The 21,343-nt window shown below is 41.0% G+C and overlaps 3 protein-coding genes across 4 annotated transcripts in view; all 3 read left to right on the plus strand.

Moving 5' to 3' along the window:
• Positions 1–102: 102 nt before the first annotated feature.
• On the plus strand, positions 103–11,286 carry LOC124475455 (signal transducer and activator of transcription 5B-like). Its single transcript, XM_047032065.1, is given in 20 exon segments — positions 103–309; positions 1,406–1,543; positions 1,796–1,952; positions 2,611–2,700; positions 2,952–3,126; positions 3,400–3,530; positions 4,044–4,195; positions 4,448–4,603; positions 4,877–5,056; positions 5,244–5,331; positions 5,572–5,694; positions 5,840–5,932; positions 6,283–6,489; positions 7,447–7,541; positions 7,826–7,968; positions 8,159–8,314; positions 8,468–8,519; positions 8,606–8,619; positions 8,622–8,712; positions 9,150–11,286. Coding segments are annotated over 20 exon segments (2,535 nt in total). The 5' UTR covers positions 103–139; the 3' UTR covers positions 9,274–11,286.
• Positions 11,287–11,462: 176 nt separating this feature from the next.
• On the plus strand, positions 11,463–17,558 carry ghdc (GH3 domain containing). Of its 2 annotated transcripts, XM_047032067.1 has the most exons (14): positions 11,463–11,750; positions 11,837–12,044; positions 12,202–12,292; positions 12,397–13,591; positions 13,846–14,145; positions 14,499–14,695; positions 14,829–15,023; positions 15,355–15,474; positions 15,610–15,907; positions 15,991–16,180; positions 16,290–16,361; positions 16,488–16,621; positions 16,809–16,897; positions 17,097–17,558. In XM_047032067.1, exons 4-14 carry the CDS (start codon positions 13,507–13,509, stop codon positions 17,316–17,318), a joined length of 1,902 nt encoding a protein of 633 aa, XP_046888023.1. In that variant the 5' UTR covers positions 11,463–11,750; positions 11,837–12,044; positions 12,202–12,292; positions 12,397–13,506; the 3' UTR covers positions 17,319–17,558. The 2 variants fall into 2 exon arrangements, with proteins under 2 accessions (XP_046888023.1, XP_046888022.1); XM_047032066.1 differs by having other exon boundaries at positions 11,471–11,750; positions 12,202–13,591.
• A 3,157-nt stretch (positions 17,559–20,715) lies between these two features.
• Positions 20,716–21,343, plus strand: part of kcnh4b (potassium voltage-gated channel, subfamily H (eag-related), member 4b) — a 28,053-nt gene continuing 27,425 nt past the window's right edge. The window contains exon 1 of the mRNA XM_047032387.1: positions 20,716–21,287. Within this exon, the coding sequence (XP_046888343.1) occupies positions 21,212–21,287 (76 nt within the window). The 5' untranslated portion in view covers positions 20,716–21,211. The remainder of the gene's footprint in view (positions 21,288–21,343) is intronic.

Below are 21,343 nucleotides of genomic sequence, written 5' to 3' on the forward strand. Positions count from 1 at the left end.
GAAGAATCTCCTTTTATGTATGGCTGTCAGTATCTTTCTCAAAAGTATATGCATTAAGGCACATGCCTCTTTCTAGACATTGACGTGTGTGTCAGGGTGGGGAAGAGGGAGAATTCCACAGAAGGTAGCCCGGAAGTAGATGGTTGCATGTCTTGCTAGCAGCAACAGCTGGTCTGTTTACTACACCGACAGTGCAAGGAAAACCTGTCAACAGTTGGGCGATATAGCGAGCTATGACAGTAAAACAACATTGACTGTTGGACGTGCATTTTCTCTGTGCGTCCACGATCGGTTTGCTGTCTTGAAACGGTACGTGATATGTTAAAATTAACACCTTCATTGGTTTCCGCTTTCATGTACGCATCTACTGTAGTAGTTGCACTTTGAAAAACTATTTTAAACAGCGCATTACAGTCAACGCACAGCTAAGCCTATATTTCTTGTTTTCTCACTCGAGCTAGCTTGCCAGCTAACTAGCTAATACGCAAGCTAGCTAGCTAGTAAACTTAGCTAAAACAACGTTACATTTTTTCGATAATTTAGTTTGAACTAATATTGACATTCGTTTTTTAAGACTCGTATTAGGCCAGCTTGGTGTACTTCTTGTTTTATGAACACGTCGCTTTTGTATGCAATTTTAAATAGCTTAACATTAGCTATAGTGTTAGCCAGGTGGCTATGGCTATCGCTAGCATGGTGACATCAGAGAAGTATGCACATTCTTTGAGAACCACAGCACAGAGAAGTTATGGCCGATCATGTCACCTGGCATCTGACACACTAATTGTGTGTTATTGTTTTACCAAGACCAACCAACTTGGTAAACAGGTGTGTTTGATACTGTATCAATCAGCATTACAAGTTGGTAGTGAAATACAAATTATTACACAAAACTAGCAACAAATGCAACCTTTTAATTTATTTACCATATTTTTCGTTCAGGCAAAACACATTTTGTAGATATAAAATAAGTTTAGTTTTGAAAGTTTAACGACCAGTATAAAAAAAATCATTGTATATCACAGCTTGCCAATTATTGGAACTATTACTATAGCCTACAGAAAAAGAGTCTGGCAATAGTGTACAGGGCCCCCATATTTGTTTTATCTAAAAATGATTATAAACATAACCATAAGGATCATAAACATAAAGGGTTTAAGAAATGTATTTAAAATTGGGGCAGAGTTTCTCCATGACATGTTAACAAAGGCTTAGCGTTATAGAAATGTCTTGATAAAGTATTTGCCAGTCAACAGAAGTTAATTTAACATAAAGCTTTCCACAGTTTGTGTTTGCTGAACATACCAGTTGCTACCTTCTGTTCTTCGTGTGTCTTTCCAACACATTATTGTCGTCTTTACACATTTTTATTTATTTTTGCCTTTTGTTTCTCTCTCAAAAACAGGGGCCTTAGGATGGCGGTGTGGATCCAGGCCCAACAGCTGCAGGGGGAAGCCTTGCACCAGATGCAGTCTCTCTACGGCCAGCATTTCCCCATAGAGGTCCGCCACTACCTTGCCCAGTGGATTGAAAGCCAACTCTGGTGTGTACAGGCTTCTAAACACGTGATGTTTCATGTACCTGCAGGACGTCGTATACCTGGAGAGATAAGAAATGCATATTTAAGTTAGTTACTTCAAAAATGCCAGAATAAAAACACTACATCCTGTAGTTTCAATTCCATTTTGTTCATTGCTGCTGCTTGGGTGTCTTTATTGTGTGTTTGTGAATGAAGGCCCACGTCTCGCCATCTCAATCCCTCTTTTTTTAAACTCTCGCTCACCTTTTCCCCCAGGGACTCTGTGGAGCTGGAGAACCCTCAGGAAGAGCTTAAGGCCAAGCGTCTGTTAGACAGCCTGGTTCAGGAACTGCAGAGGAAGGCCGAACACCAGGTAGGAGAGGATGGCTTCCTGCTCAAGATCAAACTGGGACACTACGCCAACCAGTTCAAGGTATGAGGAACACCTACTCTGCACAATCAGAACTGGGTTGGATTGATTTGTTATGATATTTGTTTATGGTGTTATATATATATTCTGGGTGTGTTTATATTTGTTTTTATTTCTTATTTTATGACTTCTTCTATGACTGCTCCTAAAGTTACATGAACACGTGGTTTGCTTTTATGGGTAATAAATGGAATGGTGTTGGCCTGTTACCAACAGAAATGATGTGGTCAGTAATAGTTCAAACTAGTGATGAAGTGAACTGGTTAATCTGGTAGAGTAGCATTGTGACTTGCCAATTGTAATTAATGACTTCCAATTCAAAACTCTGCACGCCCTCATAACCTCCAACACCATGCTATAGGGGTTTACATACCCAGACCATGAAAGCAGTGCCACGTCAGGATAGTGAGGGAACACACTGTAGGGTATAGTTCAAACAGACTGGCATTGTCACTCCTGAGCATGGCGCCAGTACGGATGTCAGTCCATGTAACTGATTTGGAAGAGCTGATTAATCTGATTGAGTTACAGGGGTGCCTGTTAGGGGCAAGTGCTCAACCTTATACACCCCTCCTCATGGGATCAGTGGTGTGTTCCAGCCGCACGCATGCGCACACATGGGGTGATGTGTGCGGTGTTTGTCTCATCCTATCCTCTCCAGAGCACATACGACCGCTGTCCTTTGGAACTGGTGCGCTGTATCAAGCACATCCTCCACTCGGAGCAGAGACTGGTGCAAGAAGCTACTAATGTAAGTAAGAGACTGGAAAGCCATCTTGACTGAAGAGGCTGTAATAAGTTGCTTAGATTTTATTTTTTCTAAATACCAATGTTGGCAAATGGGTTTGTTGCCCCCCCCAAAAAATCATTCTTTATGTATGAAGTTATTGTTTTACAATAACTTTTAAGAGAAGAATTACTAAAACAATGTTTGCATGACTTTTTGCAGTCATGACGCCTCAAAGTTCTGGTTTGCCTACTTTCACGCCTTCTCATTTACAGGCAAACTGTGCAGGAGGCGGGGCCATGGACAGCCTATCACAGCGTCACCAGCAAATCAACCAGGCGTTTGAAGAGCTGCGGGTGTCCTCGCAGGAGACGGAGAACGAGCTGCGGAAGCTGCAAAACAACCAGGAGTACTTTATCATCCAGTACCAGGAGAACCTGCGCATCCAGGGTGAGAATCATGTTGCAGTTCTTTAATGCTTTTCTTATTTAGAAAAACGATCTGAAGAAACAAACATTGACAAAACAATTTGAATGATGCAACATGTATATTTTTGAACTGATATGAAAATGATTTCTCAACTGACAGACTCGACTGCACAAATACATTTCCAAGCATCTCTGCATCGACAACTCTCGTGTTCACCGCATGAACTATAAAACAAGCTTGATAAGTGTGTGTAACTCATGAAACTCTTCCATTGTCTTCCCTGTCCACCATTAGCCCAAATAAGCAGTCTGGCGTCCCTGCCTCCAGCTGAGAGAACCCAGAGAGAGACCACCCTTCAGAGCAAGAGAGCCACTGTGGAAGCCTGGCTTACCCGAGAGGCCAACACCCTGCAGAAATACAGACTGGTGTGTAGCATGTAGGCTAGTCAGGAGTCAGATGGCTGAGTGGTTAGGGAATCGGGCTAGTAATCTGAAGGGTGCCAAATGACGTTGTGTCCTTGGGCAAGGCACTTCACCCTACTTGCCTCGGGGGGAATGTCCCTGTACTTACTGTAAGTCGCTCTGGATAAGAGCGTCAACTAAATGACTAAAGGTAAAATGTAGTTTACAGACTGGTGTGTAGCATGTAGGCTAGTCTACAGACGGGCACACACATACGCATGTCAAACTACAGACAGCATGTAGTGGGCATAGAAAGAGACATAAACTGTAGTAAAACCCACTAGTATCACACACTGTAAGATCTTGTTTGTTAAAGACCCACATACAAGTAGATTTCCAATGAAGATATCCTTATCATTCAATACAACTTATATTTTGGTTCTGATAGTGCAGGTAGCTTAACATTTTGTGTATATATTCTTTGTGTGTGTGTACACATAACAATGAGATAAGTGTGTGTGTTTATGTGGCCTGCAGGACCTGGCAGAGAAGCACCAGCAGAGCCTGACCCTGCTGAGGAAACAGCAGACGTTGATCCTGGACGAGGAGTTGATCCAGTGGAAAAGACGCCAGCAGCTGGCAGGCAACGGGGGGCCACCTGAAGGAGGCTTGGATGTACTGCAGTCCTGGTAAACGCACGCACACTCACACACACAGCATGCACACGCATACACACAGACGCACGCATGCACACACAGACGCGCATACAAACATTCACAGATATCCTCAGACCTCAACATTGTCCTGGTCCCGTTGGCATCTGCATTTAGGGTGTGTCCATAATTTTGTCAACGTTTTGTTTCACTTGGGTGATAATGAAAGCAGTAAATTGTCCTACAGTTAGAGGTCTTACTTAAATGGCTGACTTTTCTCCCCCCGAGGTGTGAGAAGCTGGCTGACCTGATATGGCAGAACCGCCAGCAGCTCAGGAGGGCTGAGCACCTGACTCAGCAGCTGCCTCTGCCTGGCCCCATCGAAGAGCTCCTCACCAAGCTCAATGGGGACATCACAGACATCATATCTGCTCTGGTCACCAGGTTAGGAGCACAATCATTTCTTTGTCTTGCTGCTGTACTGTAAATTGTAAATAACCCTCTCCTACTGTAATCTGTTATCTATAGGTCACAAGCTTTTTATATATGAGCTCTACATTGTACATCCTGTCTCTCTGGATTTCTCTAATTCTCAACCATTTGTCTATCTCCATGTCTTTATTTTCCTATGTTTACCCCCTCCTTCCTTTCAACTCTCACTCCCCACTTGTTCCTTCATGTCCTCCTGCTCCTCACCTTTTCCCTCCCTCCCTCCAGCACATTCATCATTGAGAAGCAGCCTCCACAAGTGCTGAAGACTCAAACTAAGTTTGCCGCCACGGTGCGTCTGCTGGTGGGCGGAAAGCTCAACGTCCACATGAACCCTCCCCAGGTCAAGGCAGTGATTGTCAGCGAGCAGCAGGCCAAAGCTCTTCTCAAGAATGAGAGCACCAGGAAGTAAGGATCTGCACCGTCTAATACATTCACATGCTCACAAAGGTGTGCACATACTCTGAGACGTACTCGAGAAAAACGTGGGTACACCACACAGACGTTTAGTGACCTAGAGTCCCAGTGTGTGGGCCAAGTTGAGGTTTGGTTCAACATTGCTGAGTTGTTGCGCAATCCCCTTTTCTCTGTACAGTGATAGCAGTGGAGAAATCCTCAACAACAACTGTGTAATGGAGTACCACCAGACCACTGGAACCCTCAGCGCACACTTCAGGAACATGGTAGGTGGTTTAGACACACCAGTAAGGGCACCTCTCTGGTACCCTGGTGTACTGTACTGTATTTGACCCAAAAGCCCATTTGATTTAATAAGAGAACCATAAGAGCCCTAAGCACCATAAGAATGTGGTTTTAAGTTGTGGTTTCTGTGGTTATTCGGTAAATAATGTTGTTTGACCTTAAGGTCACTGTTAAAACTTAGCATTGTACAGCTAACCTTTACTTGCTGTGATGCTCTCCAGTCCCTGAAGAGGATAAAGCGGTCTGACCGTCGTGGTACGGAGTCAGTCACAGAGGAGAAATTCACTGTCCTGTTTGAGTCACAATTCAGCGTTGGGGGCAATGAGCTTGTGTTTCATGTGAAGGTAAAAGGCAAAGATTCAATTTACATTGCTTTTGAATGTGGGCTTTAAAGTATTCTTCAGTGAGTTGTCTGTCGTAGTACATTAATTCCTCATGATACATTTAGTCATGATATATATTAAAATGTCATTTCTTTTTCTGATCTAGACATTATCGCTCCCCGTGGTGGTTATTGTTCATGGTAGTCAAGACAACAACGCCACGGCAACAGTCCTCTGGGACAATGCGTTTGCCGAACCAGTGAGTTATTGGTGGCTAGAAGTTCCTTTTCATAAATGTTTGCATATTTGACTGGTATAACATTTAAATGCTTGATAAGATTTTTTTGGTTTGTTATCTGATCTATTTAGACTTACAAGGCTTGTTGAATACATTGTATAGGCCTGGAACAATTTGTCTGTTTTAAATGACCTCCATTGCAGTCCAAATCATTTCTGTTATTCTTTTAATAATTTTCACTGACTAAACTTTCACCCTCTCATTCCAACTCTCTTATCCACCTCCCTCTTTTAATTCCCACTGCCAATCTTAAATGATCTCCACTCATCCGTCCTATAAATGTCCCTTGTTTTGGCCCCCTTCTTCCTCAGGGCAGAGTCCCCTTTATAGTACCGGACAAGGTGCTGTGGCCCCAGCTGTGTGAAGCACTAGACATGAAATATAAGGCGGAAATGCACAGTGCACGTGGTCTTTCAGAGGACAACCTGGTGTTCCTGGGGCAGAAGGCCTTCAGCAGCACCAGCAACAACCTTGAGGACTACCGCAGCATGACCATGTCCTGGGCGCAGTTCAACCGGGTAAGGAATGATTCGACCTTAAATGGTTTGATAGCTTCCCCGTGATGTGACCATGTCTATGGGGCCGGTACAAGCTGTGGAAGAAATTGGGATTCCCTGTGTGCTTACATTACATTTAAATGTAGTCATTTAGCAGACACTCTTATCCAGAGCGACTTACAAGTACAGGGACATTCTCCGCAAGGCAAGTAGGGTGAAGTGCCTTGCCCAAGGACACAACGTAATTTGGCATGGCCGTGAATTGAACCAAAAACCATTTGATCAATAGCCCGATTCCCTAACCCGTCAGCCATCTGACCCCCATACATTATTCACTAATCAATAGAACTAGTCATTGGATACTAGTTAGTATGTTCTCATGTAAGCTTGCTATTAATAAGAGTAGATTGTGTCTATGTGTCAGGGTTAATAGATGTTCGGGGTCAGGAGAAAGTACTGGCTTAACGTCCCTTGTCATGACTACAAGGACAGCTCCAACTATGAACTCTCTAGTCTGAGAGTTGTCATGTGCTGGGAGCAGCAAATCTCTTTCTCTGAGACTGTTGTAATGTCATTACTGCCTGACTGTCACTATCTATGTTCACATTCTTGTGCCCTATAAAAGATGGTCCTCCGGCCTTCAGAGCTGAGAGAGACATGATTGAGACCTAAGACTGTTGTTGTCATTTATTGTCAGAGGTCTGGTTTTCTCTCCTAATCTGCAGATTGATAAATACTTATTAAAATCCAGAACTCAACTGAACTTACTCACTCCGTTGAGACGGACAAAACACTTTCTTCATCAAAGCAGACTAAAGAATTGACCATTCAGTAACATTAATTGAATGTTTTTTTTTTTTTTTTGTACTTGTACAATATCCTGGTGTATTTCAATGGTATGATCACAGATGCATGCATGTCACACCACAGTATACACAGTAACACTGCTGTCAAATTAAGAAATGAGCTGCTTCACAGGAGAGCTTGCCTGGACGAAACTTCACCTTCTGGCAGTGGTTTGATGGAGTCATGGAGCTCATGAAGAAACATCTGAAGCCTCATTGGAATGACGGGTGAGCAAATAATCAAGTTGCAAACCTGGACCTTTCATTGGTTAATTTTGCACCTATGGACAAAAACGAGAACAGAAAAAACTGCCCATTGTAATATCCTTTTTAAACGGAATACAACTGTCGTTCCCCGATGGAGCACTTTATTTGAAGGATTTCTTAGTTATTTTAATGTGATATTATGTCTCATGGGTTTGCTTTTTGTGAGCCCTCACCTAAAACAATAATATCAGTATGTAATGGACAATAAATGAATATTTAAATGTGTGTGTTTTTGTGTTTGACAGGGCAATCCTGGGCTTTGTGAACAAGCAGCAAGCCCAGGATATGCTGATGTCCAAACCAAACGGCACCTTCCTACTGCGTTTCAGTGATTCTGAGATAGGAGGTATCACTATTGCCTGGGTAGCAGAAAACCCTAACAAAGCAGGTACTGCAATGGCTCTGAAATTACAACTGGAAACATAAAGGGCATCAAAAACAATATTGACCTCTATCAAAACAAATGATATTTGAAGTAGCAATGCTAAAGCTTCTTTCAACTGTAAATACATTTTCAGTTGAGCCTTTTCCCTCAATACGCTGTTTAATTGTTTTTCCATTATCCATCCGTTTACAAGGGGAGCGGTTGGTGTGGAACCTTATGCCCTACACCACCAAGGACTTCTCCATACGCTCTCTCGCTGACCGCATAAGTGACCTCAACCACCTTCTGTACCTCTACCCTGATAGGGCCAAGGATGAGGTCTTCTCGAAGTACTACACCCCTCCCCTCTGTACGCAAACCTACTCTCCTCTTCAGTTTTCTGGCAGCTTTTTATGGCAACTGCTGTCATACCTAACATTGCACAGGCAGAAGTAAAATATCACTTTGGAGTAAAACACATTGCCATATTGCAATTTCAAGTATATTTGCTTGTCTCACACAGCAAAAGCAGTGGACGGCTATGTTAAACCACAGATCAAGCAAGTTGTGCCAGAGTAAGTAACTCACTTGTAAAACTCCCTCTCGATATCTCTGAAAGGTGTGAAATGTTCAATAACGTTCACACACAATTGTACTGTAGGTTTACCACACCTAACCCGAGCCCCCTGGTGGAAATCCAACATACATGGACCAGGCAGCTTCCCCTTCTGTGGGACCTCCCAGCAACTTTGGCATCTACCCTTCTATGTGAGTGCCAGACATACATACTGACGTACAGGAAGTGAAGCGTCATACATACTCATACATACTCATGTACAGGAAGTGAAGCGTCATACATACTCATGTACAGGAAGTGAAGCGTCATACATACTCATGTACAGTAAGTGAAGCGTCATACATACTGATGTACAGGAAGTGAAGCGTCATTCATACTGATGTACAGGAAGTGAAGCGTCATACATACTCATGTACAGGAAGTGAAGCGTCACACATACTCATGTACAGGAAGTTAAGCGTCATACATACTCATGTACAGTAAGTGAAGCGTCATACATACTCATGTACAGTAAGTGAAGCATCCTGAAGTTGCAAAAGGTGCGTTTAAATAAGTAATTTCATTAGCATTTTATAGAGAAGACACATGCTTGCTGTTCCGTAAAATTATTTCCATCTCATGGCTACAGAAATGACCCGATGCTGGATGCTGATGGTGAGTTTGACCTGGAGGACAGCATGGATGTGGCTCGACACGTAGAGGAACTCCTGAGACGACCAATGGCTGATCAGTGGAGCAGCCAGCAGTCGTGACCATTAAACCCCTGACCTTTTAACCCTCTAAACCTGCACCCTAATAAGAGCCAATCACCCGTAAATAACTGTTGTTTAAACCAAAGGTTTAGATTTACGGATTGACAACTTTAGTCCTGGAAAATCATGCTCAGACCTTATTCTCATCAACCTAAGTTAAGTAATACCAGCATTTTACTAAACCAGGTCAAATTTGATTGCAGAGTTTTGCTCTAAATGTAAACATGGTTTGGTTTTCCAATAACACATTTAGAATACATAAACAATCCAAATGAAGTTATAATTAAGGTTAGCTATTTGTGTCTTACCTTATATCTTTATCAGCTTATATAGTAGCCAACAGCGTTATGTATTTTAATGTGCAGCTAACTCATTTAGTTAAATTAAATTACACAGCATTTACCACACTTTTCAAAAGGTAAGTGAGAACACGTATTGTGTGTTGTGGTAGCCTGGCATCAAGACAGCTGCTCCTGGTTAGTTGTGGGCTGGATGTGCAAATATCAAACTTCTTAGGTTCGGACTGATTTTTTACAAAACAGAGAAAGATTATAATTAGCTCAACAAAAGTAGTAAATACTTTAAATAAACATGTTGCCCTCCAGCAACTCCATGGCCCCTTGATTTATATTGTTTTTGTGAAGTGTTCTCTGTCAATGTGACAAATAGATACTAATACAAATATTCTGACAAAATATGTTGTACCTGATAAAGAATATACAGCAAATAAAATAAATAGAACAGTAAGGTAAGGGGAAACTGCAGTACTGAGAAAAATATAGATGTAAAGGTCATATTGTTACTGCAAAACTTAATAAGCATATTAAGCTTTATATTTGCTACTCTGGCCTTCATCTTGATTATGGCTAAATTATTATGTCAAACCAGCATTCATTTATTTGCTTGCTATAACAATTCTTGGGTAATATTTTGGCGTTGACAAAATGTGGCTTACTTTGTAACAGGACAAAATAGCACAATCCAATTCTACTATTGGGTCAGTATTAAGAATGTAATCGCCCACTTTTTGTATAAATACAATTAAGGGATTTAAAAACTTAGCCGCTAATTATTACATTTAATATTTTTTAATTCACATGACCCTTGATATAAAAAGCTATGCTAAATGTGTACTCTACATTATATGCCTTGTATGTGTATAGTCTGCCTTGAATGTGGATTTAACTAGCTTCCCCAAAAAAGTCCTTACAGTTAATACCTCTGCTTCTTACCACACTAAACTTGCATCGGTTACTGCCTTTTACACTTGTTCATTCAAAAAAAGAATCATCAGACAAGTAATTCTCTACAACAACAAAAAACTGCTCAGAGATAATAATGGGAACTGACCCAGCTATCCACAACCTTTATTCTGGTATGCACCCATCATCTTGTATTGAAGACTTAAGTCAGCCTTAAAGTTTATTGCATTCTCAACCTGTGCCTTAAGACAGTATTGATTGTCAAGGGGCAACACTAATATACCAAGCTAGAGATTATAAATCATGCTCTGCAGTAATCTCTTGTTGGATTAAAACAAATAACCAGTATCTTGCCCTTCAAGTCATATCCACCTTGTCAATCATTATTGGCTCCTATCTATCAGTCTCAGGAAAATCTGTATTTAGTTAACCCCAGCACAGCACTAGTTAGTGACTACCAACAAGGTAGTGAATTACAGTTATTACCAATATTTTAATTTGTATTTTAAATGGAAACAGAACAAAAAGTTTTCTAAGAAATGCACAACTGGTTTCATTGCTATTGACAATTTATCATATTGGTCTTGTTGAGATATTTCACAGGTAGGGTACTTTATGGGTTTCTCTTTCTGTGAACATTTATCTCAAATCTTTGTGTCTTATATTTTGTGTGATCTTATTGTTTTTATTCTGAAGAGCTGTTAGAAATTGTCCCTTGTTTGATCTCGTTACATGTTACTTATACAGTTCATTCATGTTTGGGGAGGGGGTAATGGAATTAAACATTTTCTAAAAAATATATATATATATATATTAAGTGTGGTTTGTCATTCAATACTTGTCATACTAATAAGTATTATTCAACAACTATTTCAGTGTTATTTGTCACTACTCAGGGAGCCTTGTGATCTGTTTGTAGTACAGTCACTGAATAATGAATTGTAAATGTAAGATAAGCTCACATGACCAGCCTTTACTTTTACTTTCATTTCACCTGTTGTCCAAACAACATACATTAATCTTGCTGCTGCTGACAGACCAATTACTTAATCTACAAAACACTGGGTCTCGGTTTAGAGATGAAAAAGTTAGTGCTTATACAGTTATATTTTCTATCTTTAAATGAGTTGATTTTATGTACATTCCAGCAGTCTGCCTTCCATGAAACCTTTGTTGAATTGAATCAGTGTAACATACCATTTGATTGTCAAGAACAACTGGAGCATTTCTACTCTGATGTAATGTTGGAATACCTGAGCAAAACCTTCTCAACTGGTGAGTGTCCAATTTGTAAAGGATTATCTTTAAATGTGTCGTGTACTTTCAGTTGGACCCACTGACCAAAGCTGTATTATTTCTAGGAGAATACAGTGGCGAAACACTGATAGACATTGGAACAGGACCTACGCTACACAGTGTGATAAGTGCCAGTTCTTACTTTGAAGACATTATTGTCACTGAATTTACTAACCATAATTGTCAAACAATTGAGAAATGGATTAACAAAGAAGATGGACATTTCAACTTAAGCTCAGCAATCCAATATGTGCACAAATTGGAAGCAACAAGGTAGGCCTAGTACATGCTAGTGTAACAAGTTCAGAGATTTTGTGACTTGATCATGATATAATTAGCTCAAATACTAATACATTGGCTAATGTTGATCAATGAATTTGCGCAGGAAAAATTGTTTTATCTTGGAAATGTCCATTGTTGATTAAACTAGGACCCCAGCCCAAGTCGAACAGCAGCTGAGACAGAAAGTGAGGGTACTGAAGAGTGACCTTCACCTGGAAAACCCCTTCGAACCCATCACAGTAGGATATGCAGACTGTGTAATAACTAGCCTGTGTTTTGACCCTGTTTGTGATGACCCAATAATGCATTTTCAAGCTTTGAATAATGTGACATCCTTACTCAGCCCATGGGGGACGTTGGTGATGGTTGGAGTCAAGGTGGATTGGGACTACAAGCTACACAACACCGTTTTTCTGGGTCGTGATAACGTAATACAGGACAATCTGAAAGCCCTGTGGTTCCACATAATTGAGTTTAATACTGTGTATGATCATAGAGGTGTGTTTGTTTATGTGGTGGCAGTTAAGCTAGATTAGTTTACTTTATGTAATTTGTAAACCTTGTTTTCACTTACTGGCTGGTGGGGTATGATAATGTAGTTGATGAGTATGAATCAGCCTTTACTATGTATGTTACTTATATTAGATAATGAATCAATTGTTAGATAGTGGTTATAATAGATGACTATGAGTAATGGAAAAGTTTGCATCATTGATTAACTTGAGAAGGACTATACTCTGCTCCAGGCTTCTCTGTTCTGCTCTCCTCCTACACCTCTCCCCCTCTCCGGATATACTGAAATGCTTTCCGGATATAATGAAAATTATCTCACACTTACATTCTCAAAGCTTCTTACTCATATTTATGAGACTTGAGCGTTTCATACAGTTTGTGAATGTGTTTCACATGCGTCTGTGCAAGCATTTCATATAAATATGTATGTGAATGTTCAGTAGTATGAATGTGTGTAAACATTTCACGTGAATTTCATATCGTATCGATGCGAGCATTTCACATATGTGGATGTGGGTTTTCAGTAGTATGACTGTGTGAACGTTTCATGTGTTTTTGTAAGGACAGGCTGAATTATTTCCTAAACGGCCCCTCATCTGTTGTTGCTCATTTGTAATGTACATTTTGTTGCTTAGTGAGAAAATGCTTGATTTCTGATGAGATGTCAAATTGGTACGTGCAATGCGAATTGTCCAATTGCATTGCACGTTGTATGGGCGTGATACTGTAGCATCAGACATAAGGTATGTTCGACTTCATGCAGCGGCGCCGACAGCCGGTTGCAGCCGGCTGCCTTGAAGCTGAGAATGCCATTGGCTGCTTTAAGTCACACCAGCGCTGCATGAAGTCGAACGTACTATTACGGAAATGATGCACCCCTCATTTCGAGGATTATTTTTTCCAACTAGATAGACACATAAAACTGGAGAGAAAGCAGACAATGATAACTCAACGCCAAAAAATAATTCTCTCCGCACTCGTCTTTGTAATTGTCTCCATTGTTATTGCTATTGGAAAAACTCAGGGTAGGCGACAATGACGAACATCACATCATAGCCTGTTTGGCTACAACCTGTTTGTGTTAGCGACACTATTCCTTAAATTATGGTGAATAATATCGCTTGTCCAAGTCCATAATTAGAGTAAAAACATTTGGCAAATGCGTTTAATTATTTAATAAAGTATTTGATGTTATGTTTAACAAGTTTGTCCAAGTTGTTGTTTTGCTCAACAGTGCCCTCACCTGACGGATTCAAATGCTTACATCCTTGTGTAACAGAGCTCCTGAGCATGCCGAGTCCTTTAACGAGTACGCTTGGCATCCTTTCTGTTGGTGGAATGACGCTCCTTTGGCGAGACATCAGCTCCCAAATTAAAGGACAAAACCGAACATTAAGCAGTTTGCTCAGCCAGTATTTTGCAGTGAAGTTCGTTGGTTGGCTTGGAAAGCGGCAAAGAAGTAAACTAGAAGCCGACACACTGAATGTACGGCAAGTCCAAGAGGAAACTCTACTGAAGCGCTTGCGTAAGAACGCGCAGACATATTATGGAAAGCAGTATGATTTCAGTTCAATCAAAGGTAAAAAGACCTCATGAACATTGTAACAGTTTCATTAACCTGCAAAAACATGCATGAACACTATGCACTGAACACTATGACACACACCTATTTATGAGCTATTTGTAATATCTCTTAGCTTGGAAAATGTTGCTAAAGAATGAATACGCAGGTGTTAGCCAGTACAATAAATATTTATGTAGATGTTATTACCAACTATATACATCTTGTTGAGATGAAAATATACTTTGCAAAGAAGTCAAATTATAGCCTACACATTTCCAGAAAAACTTTTACCAGAATTCACAGTCGTGATACATTATTTTGTATCAGTATTTAAAAAAAAAGTGTTTTGTGCATTTATTCTTTCTTAGATTGTGAAACGTATTGCTTGCGGCATCCTGTAACGACCTACAAGCACTACAGAGAGCTGATAAAACGCATCGCCCTAGGTGAGGACAAGGTCATCATTGCTGAGAAACCTTTGATTCTTGCTTTGACCTCTGGTACATCAGGAGCCAGTGCCATGCTACTGAGCACTAAGGACACCAACACTGAGTTCTTCTTACAGGTCAGTGTACAATTTAATAAGATCTCTGTTTTATACAAAAAACAGTCCCTGCCATTTGCCATTTCTACTGTGGCTGTGTGTGTGAATGTTATCCACTATATTATAGATTTGTATTTGTCCCTCGTGTGTCTAGGGTGTGGCAGTCTGTCTGGATGCCATGCGGGGGGCCTTCCCTGCCAGCGAGAGCCTCCAGCGCACCACCAAGCTCTTTTACACACCAACGTTTCGCCAGTCAGAGGCAGGGATACCCATCGGACCAAACTCCTCAACGCCAGCCTCCTCACGTCACATGCTCAACCTCTACACCACCCCAGCACCTGCCTTCCAAGTAGGATTGATACAATAACCTGAGTCTGCTTTTAACCCTCTCTGCTATGCCTGGGTTAGTGACAATAGTAAATTGCTGTATACTAACTGCTACTTTTTCAGGCCTGTTTTATGTTTCATGGTTCAAGAAAATTGGCTGCACCTCACGTGAGGCTGCATCTCACGCTCTGGCAAGCACGCTTGCAGAGCACTCTTCTGTGCTTTTTGTGGCACTTAGAATGTGCTTTGGTGAAAACAAATTAAAAGACTGTATTGTTTTCTAAAGAAATGCCAAAGGGATGCAGGTCCCCAAGTTGATATTGATATTATGTAGATGTCCATCTTTCTTCCAGGTGCCCAGTGAGAAAGACACCCTCTATTTGCATCTTCTGTTTGCTCTCAAAGACCCAAGTGTGGGCACTCTTGAGTCAAATTTTTCCTCCACAGTCTTCTATGCTTTCAGTGCCCTGCAGGTAGGTGTGACAGTGAGAACCAGTGTGCGTTAGGTTCTTCATATTCATAATTATTTCTGTATCCAAGTACTCTCGAGTAATATGTTAGGAAACCCACCTACAATCCATGACTATATCAATGGCTGTTCCTTCTAGGATCGCTGGCAGGAGTTGGTGGAGGACATTGAGCTGGGTCATATCAGCCAGACTTTGGCCCTGGAATCTGCTGTGCGAACCAGCCTGGAGAGTCTGATGAAACCAGACCCAGGGAGGGCTTCCGAGCTCCGGGCCCAGTTCCATCAAGGGTTTCTGGGCATTGCCAAGCGCCTCTGGCCCCAGCTTAACCTGGTCTTGACTGTGGACTCGGGCTCCAACCAGATCTATGGAGAGATGCTGAGGGAGCACTACTGTCAGGGAGTGCCATTCTACTCACCCTTCTATGCTGCTACTGAGGGTAAGGTGTATTTGTGTTTGTACAGACTACACACAGAGTATTTATGGAGAATAATGTCACTTCCTGTATATCCGTCTCTGCAGGTCTCATCGGGGTGAACCTGTGGCCTGAGGAACAGCCCAGGCGCTATCTGCTGTGTCCTCGATCAATGTTCTGTGAGTTCTTGCCTGAGGCCAGCCTGGACCAGGAACAGCCTAAAACACACCTTATGGACCAGGTGGAAGAGGGACACAACTATGAGCTGGTCATCACCAACGCTTCAGGTCTCTTTAGGTAAAAAATAAATAAATAAAAAATGCAGTTTAAATGTGTGGTGTACAAGAACGACATGCTTCCACTGGCAGGTTGAAGGGAGTAAGAACATCTCTTCTCTGTTTTTCAGATATCGTCTCGGAGACATTGTGAAAGTGGTTGGGTTCCACAACCAGTGTCCTGTTGTGGAATTTCAATACAGGTATACAACAAACTTAAAAACATTCAGTGCAATACACATTCTCACACAAGTCCAATGTGGTGTGTATTTAAACGTGTATATGTTAGTGCCTTTATAACGTATGTCTGCGTGTTCCCTTCTTCACAGACGCGGTCAGATGCTGAGCGTACGAGGAGAGAAGATATCAGAGTCCATGTTTTTGGGCGCTCTAAAGAAAGCCGTGGAACAGTGGCCCGGAGCGAACCTGCTCGACTACAGCTGTGCTGAGAGCGGCCTTCTGGGTAACACTCCCTTCTCATGGCTCTACTTATGTTTCTAAAGTAGTCACATTGTATGTATATTTTGAGAGTGGAGTAACACTTTGCTTGATCCCCGAAGAGAAATTGCTTGTTGCGACAACAAATGCAACTAAAAATACTATTTGTATTTGTGAACAACACAAATTGAAATTGCGGTGTTTTGTTCCAGGTGACTCATCCGGGGGGTCAGACCCTCACTATCAGGTCTTTGTAGAGCTGGAGGGAGTCAGGAACATTTCAGAGGAGCAGCGTTATAAGGTACAGAACCACATGGAGGATTGTTTAGGAGGCTCATTGCAGAACAGTAGAGGGATAAGATAAAATGGGCTACAATGCAAATTAGTACCAACTTTTATTCAATTGTACTGTGAGTTGATGATGACCACAATGTTATAAGCAATGGTAGAATCTCTCTCTTTCTTGAACGCATACCTTTTTCCTCCTACCTCTCCGTCAGTTGGACCAGTGTCTGCAGGAGGACTCTGCTGTCTACAAGTCGTTCCGCCTCAAGGGTAGCATCGGTCCAATGAGGGTACACCTGGTGGCTGGGGGGGCTTTCAATGAGCTACGCAAACAGATGATGTCCTTCTCCAACACCTCACCAAACACCTTCAAAATGCATCGTGTGCTGCGCAGGAAAGAGTATGCTGACTTCTTGTTGGGGAAGACCGTTTCCTGAATGCTTGTAAGGCTGTGAGGGAATTTTTTTGGTCTGAAGACTTTGTCAACCAGGCATCGTAGACGTTGCATGTGGTAATGGAATAGGCGTGTCATTTATAATACTCAGTCTGCTCAAAAGTGATCTAATTTATCAACTTTTTCTTTTCATTTTACTTTCCCAGTATTAATGCAGAGAAAGTTTCATTGCACTTCAGGAATTTGATTTCCATGACAATAAAGAACACAAAATTATACATTGGCTTCAGACTAGGCAATTGCTTTTGCTTGCACATTCTTATGGTTTAATATTGGAGAGAGAGTTGATGCTTTTGCAACAGATTCATTTTATTGAACCTCGGTCAAATATAAACTAAGTGTCTATAACTATGCCATGTCACAATAAAAGTGCAATATTATATTTAATTGTATTTATCAGTTAAATGCTTTAAACGATTCTTTGCTAACAGTAGAGGGCGCCAGTGCCTTAATGATTATTAGTCCTCTGATTCAATCATCTGGATTCATATGTCACATTCCATCCCTTGGTTGAAAATAAATTGTCCATTGTAGTTCTATGGAGCTACATGGTGAGAAAACCTAGATCAGCGTTAACACATGATACAGCTATGTATGTATCTCTGACAACACTCAATTCAAGATGGTTTGCATTGGTGTAAATAACCAGTCAGTCCTAGGTTCCCTTTAAATTTGATCCCAAGAGCCTGCCAAGTACCAATTATTTAATATTAATATTATATTATTATATTAATCTAAGTATGCTGGAAATTTTCATTAGAGGCAAAGCTGACCTAAACAGTTAGTGTACAATTGTGTTACATCCCACTCGCCTGCAGTCCTGTGTTCCAAATGGGCTAATATTTTTAGCAATGTCCCATTTCTGCTAAGAACACAGCTCTTGCTCCATTCTCACTTTTTCCTGTGATTACACAAACTATGAAAAGATGACCACCTAAATGTACCTCACCAATACCTTTTCTCTTTCCCTTATATTGTGTCGTTAATCATGACATGTACTGTATGTTAGTCATGTTGACCTTCCTATTTTTACAACCCTTGACAAACACTAATGTTCTATAATTACAACTAATTACAACATGAATGTTACATCACGTTAGCTCTTTTTCAACATGTTTCATGTGAGCTGTCGATGTTTAGGCTAGGTTAAAAGATTATTGATTAGAAGCTTTGTCTTATAAAATAACAAACCAACGTGTCGGAGCAAGTGAAGCTGGTGACTATGAGGCGGACACTTCTGAATGAATTAGTCGAAGACATCTGAAACTCGGGGTGCATACCAAAGTCACCTGTGAATCCTCATCAAGAACATGAAGACACTTTTGACTTCGCCACTGGTTGTTTAGGTATAAACAACAGATGAGCATCTAAATGTTTACATATTTTATCCTTTTGCCATACATGTTTGGCAATATTCAACTAACCTAAATATTGTTGGCACCAAGAACTCTGGGAAATGCAGTTAATCTGCGCTAATAATTACACATACTGTATAACAATTATTTCAGCATGTGGCATTAACCTGGGGGGTGGAAAGGGAAAGAGGGGAATCTATAATAGATTAGACTCTATTTGTGACAAGGGAAGATGGATGAACTACAAGAAGGGAGGACAATGAGTCTCCATTAAAAATTGATTTAACTGAATAGCTGCCAGGGATTAAATAGTATCTGAGAAGATGAACATTACTCTTTTACTTTCTTTGTCTCTCCAGCTTTCTGTTTGTCTCCGTCAGTCTACCCTTTACATTCTATCTCCTTCCAAATTACCATGTTCTTTTTCCTTTCCTGTCACGTTTCTTTTTGTGTCTGTCTCTTTTTTTTCCATTGTTTACCCCTTTGTATCAATCACATCTCAATTGCTCTTTCAGTCCATGTCTGTATCTTGGACGTTTTCTAGGTCTATCCCTCCTCTTTACTCTCTCTCTCCCTGTCTGTATTTATATTGTCGGTCATCTTTTCACTGTCTCATTCCAGCGTTCCGCCTCACTGCGACGTTGGGTGCTGTCTGATCCATCGCCCGCCGATATGCCCACAGCCTGTATCCCTTCCCGCCCTCCCTCCGTGTCTCTCTCTCTCTCTCTCTTCTGCTATGTCTCTCACCCTTCATCTCTCTCTCCCTCCATTTCTCTCTCTTGACAGTCTTGCCCAGTGCCCTTGCACAGCTCTGCCCATCTGTCTGACATGAGTAAGTAGTGGACCCATGGTCTCCAGTGTTTGCCTTATTCTTGGCCTCAGACCTGAAACCAGAGAGAAACTAATTAAGAATCGATATACATAATTTTTCAATTTTAACTGTTCTTGATTATTATTATTATTAATAATAATAATAAAATAGGTTATTATGAGAATTAGAATGAAATATTAAAATAAGCTAATACATTTTCCCTCAGAAGTATTAGTTCAGATGTATTATTCTGTGATATCTGATGTGCCAAGAGCAGACTGTTTTGGCTTTTGATCAATTTTATCACATCATAATTTATTGTATTTATTATTATTTATAATACTTGACATCATAAATGAATGAAAATGTTTTCTAATATTGCGTTTAGTTTAGTTGGTTCTTAAAAAAACCGCATCAGATTCTTCTGATGTGTATCAGTAACAATACTCTCACTGATACTAAGCTGTTCAGTCTGTGCGTCAGTGTGAATTAAGATTAGGGGTCAGTTTTGCTAAAGTCTTCACTAAAACATCTCCTCATCTATCCTTTTAATCCGTTCTTAGCGGCTTTCATTCTGGACCCTTAATTCTCTGACAAAGATACGAAGCTAGGGGCATCAGAAAACCAATCATCTCTGCAGGCAAGTTCAAGAAGGAATCCCTCAAAACTTATAACCAATGTTTATTGTTCAAATGTTTATTTGCGATTTGTTATATTGCTTTGTAGTCGGTTGTGCAAATTGACTGGTAGACAATTATTTTTTGTTGTTTTTAACTGGTGTGTGGGAACCCTTTATGAGTCATTTAGACAGTTGTTTTGAAACCATTTACTGTAAGTAAACTGTAAATGAACAATGCAGATTTTGTTAAAAACAGATTTTATAATCATACAGAAAGTAGATTTTTTATACAAAATGTAATTACTTTGTAATACATGCAAAAATTTGTATATTATACTTTTGGGATACCAATAGTATTTTGAATTGATAGAAGTATGGGGTATAGCAAGTGCAGAAGAATATTATTTCTCTCTCTCTCTCTCTCTCTCTCTCTCTCCCTCCCTCCCTCCCTCCCTCCCTCCCTCCCTCCCTCCCTCCCTCCCTCCTGTCCCACTGCTTCTCCATCTCCCAGAAGAACACAGGTTTCTATAGTGTCAGCAACGATTCTCATTGGCTGAGCCTTCGCAGGAGTGGATGAAAGAGGGAGCGGAGAGAAGAGAGAAGAGAGAAGAGAGAGAGAGAAGCGGCGTGAGAGAGCATAAGAAGATGTAACTGTTCCAACTGCCACAGCATTTTGGTAAAAGGGAAGAATGGAGTAAGGGGGGGCACAAGCACACGCAAAGACAGAATATGAAAGAAAGCTAGATTTTTTATTCATCAGAGTGAAGCTCATTGGACCAAGAAGAACACTTGCTGCTAGGACTGTTTACATCAATAGGAAGAACAAGACCAATATTACCTGAATGGGCACACCTCAGCCAATCTCTGCCGGATCTCTACTACTCTGCAATTAATCTGATTCCTCTTTGAATCTGATGGCGAATGATCCCACACTTCCACATTCAGTCTGCATGGAGAAGCATCATCTCTTTTAGATGTGCCTATCCCCCCGAAGGACCGGACCACCCCTGCGGCCAACCTTGACAGACCACCGTACGGGTCTGAAATGGTGTGACTGGCAGGGCAGTTGCTGACTCTAGAACAGGGTCAAGATGCCAGTTATGAAGGGGCTTCTGGCCCCCCAGAATACCTTTCTGGACACCATTGCCACCCGCTTCGACGGCACCCGTAAGTATTAAGTAATCTTATCATTGTGTTGTGTAGTAATACTGTTATTAGTTGTA

The sequence above is a fragment of the Hypomesus transpacificus genome, chromosome 13 (genome assembly GCF_021917145.1).
Source record: "Hypomesus transpacificus isolate Combined female chromosome 13, fHypTra1, whole genome shotgun sequence".
NCBI lineage: Eukaryota > Metazoa > Chordata > Actinopteri > Osmeriformes > Osmeridae > Hypomesus > Hypomesus transpacificus.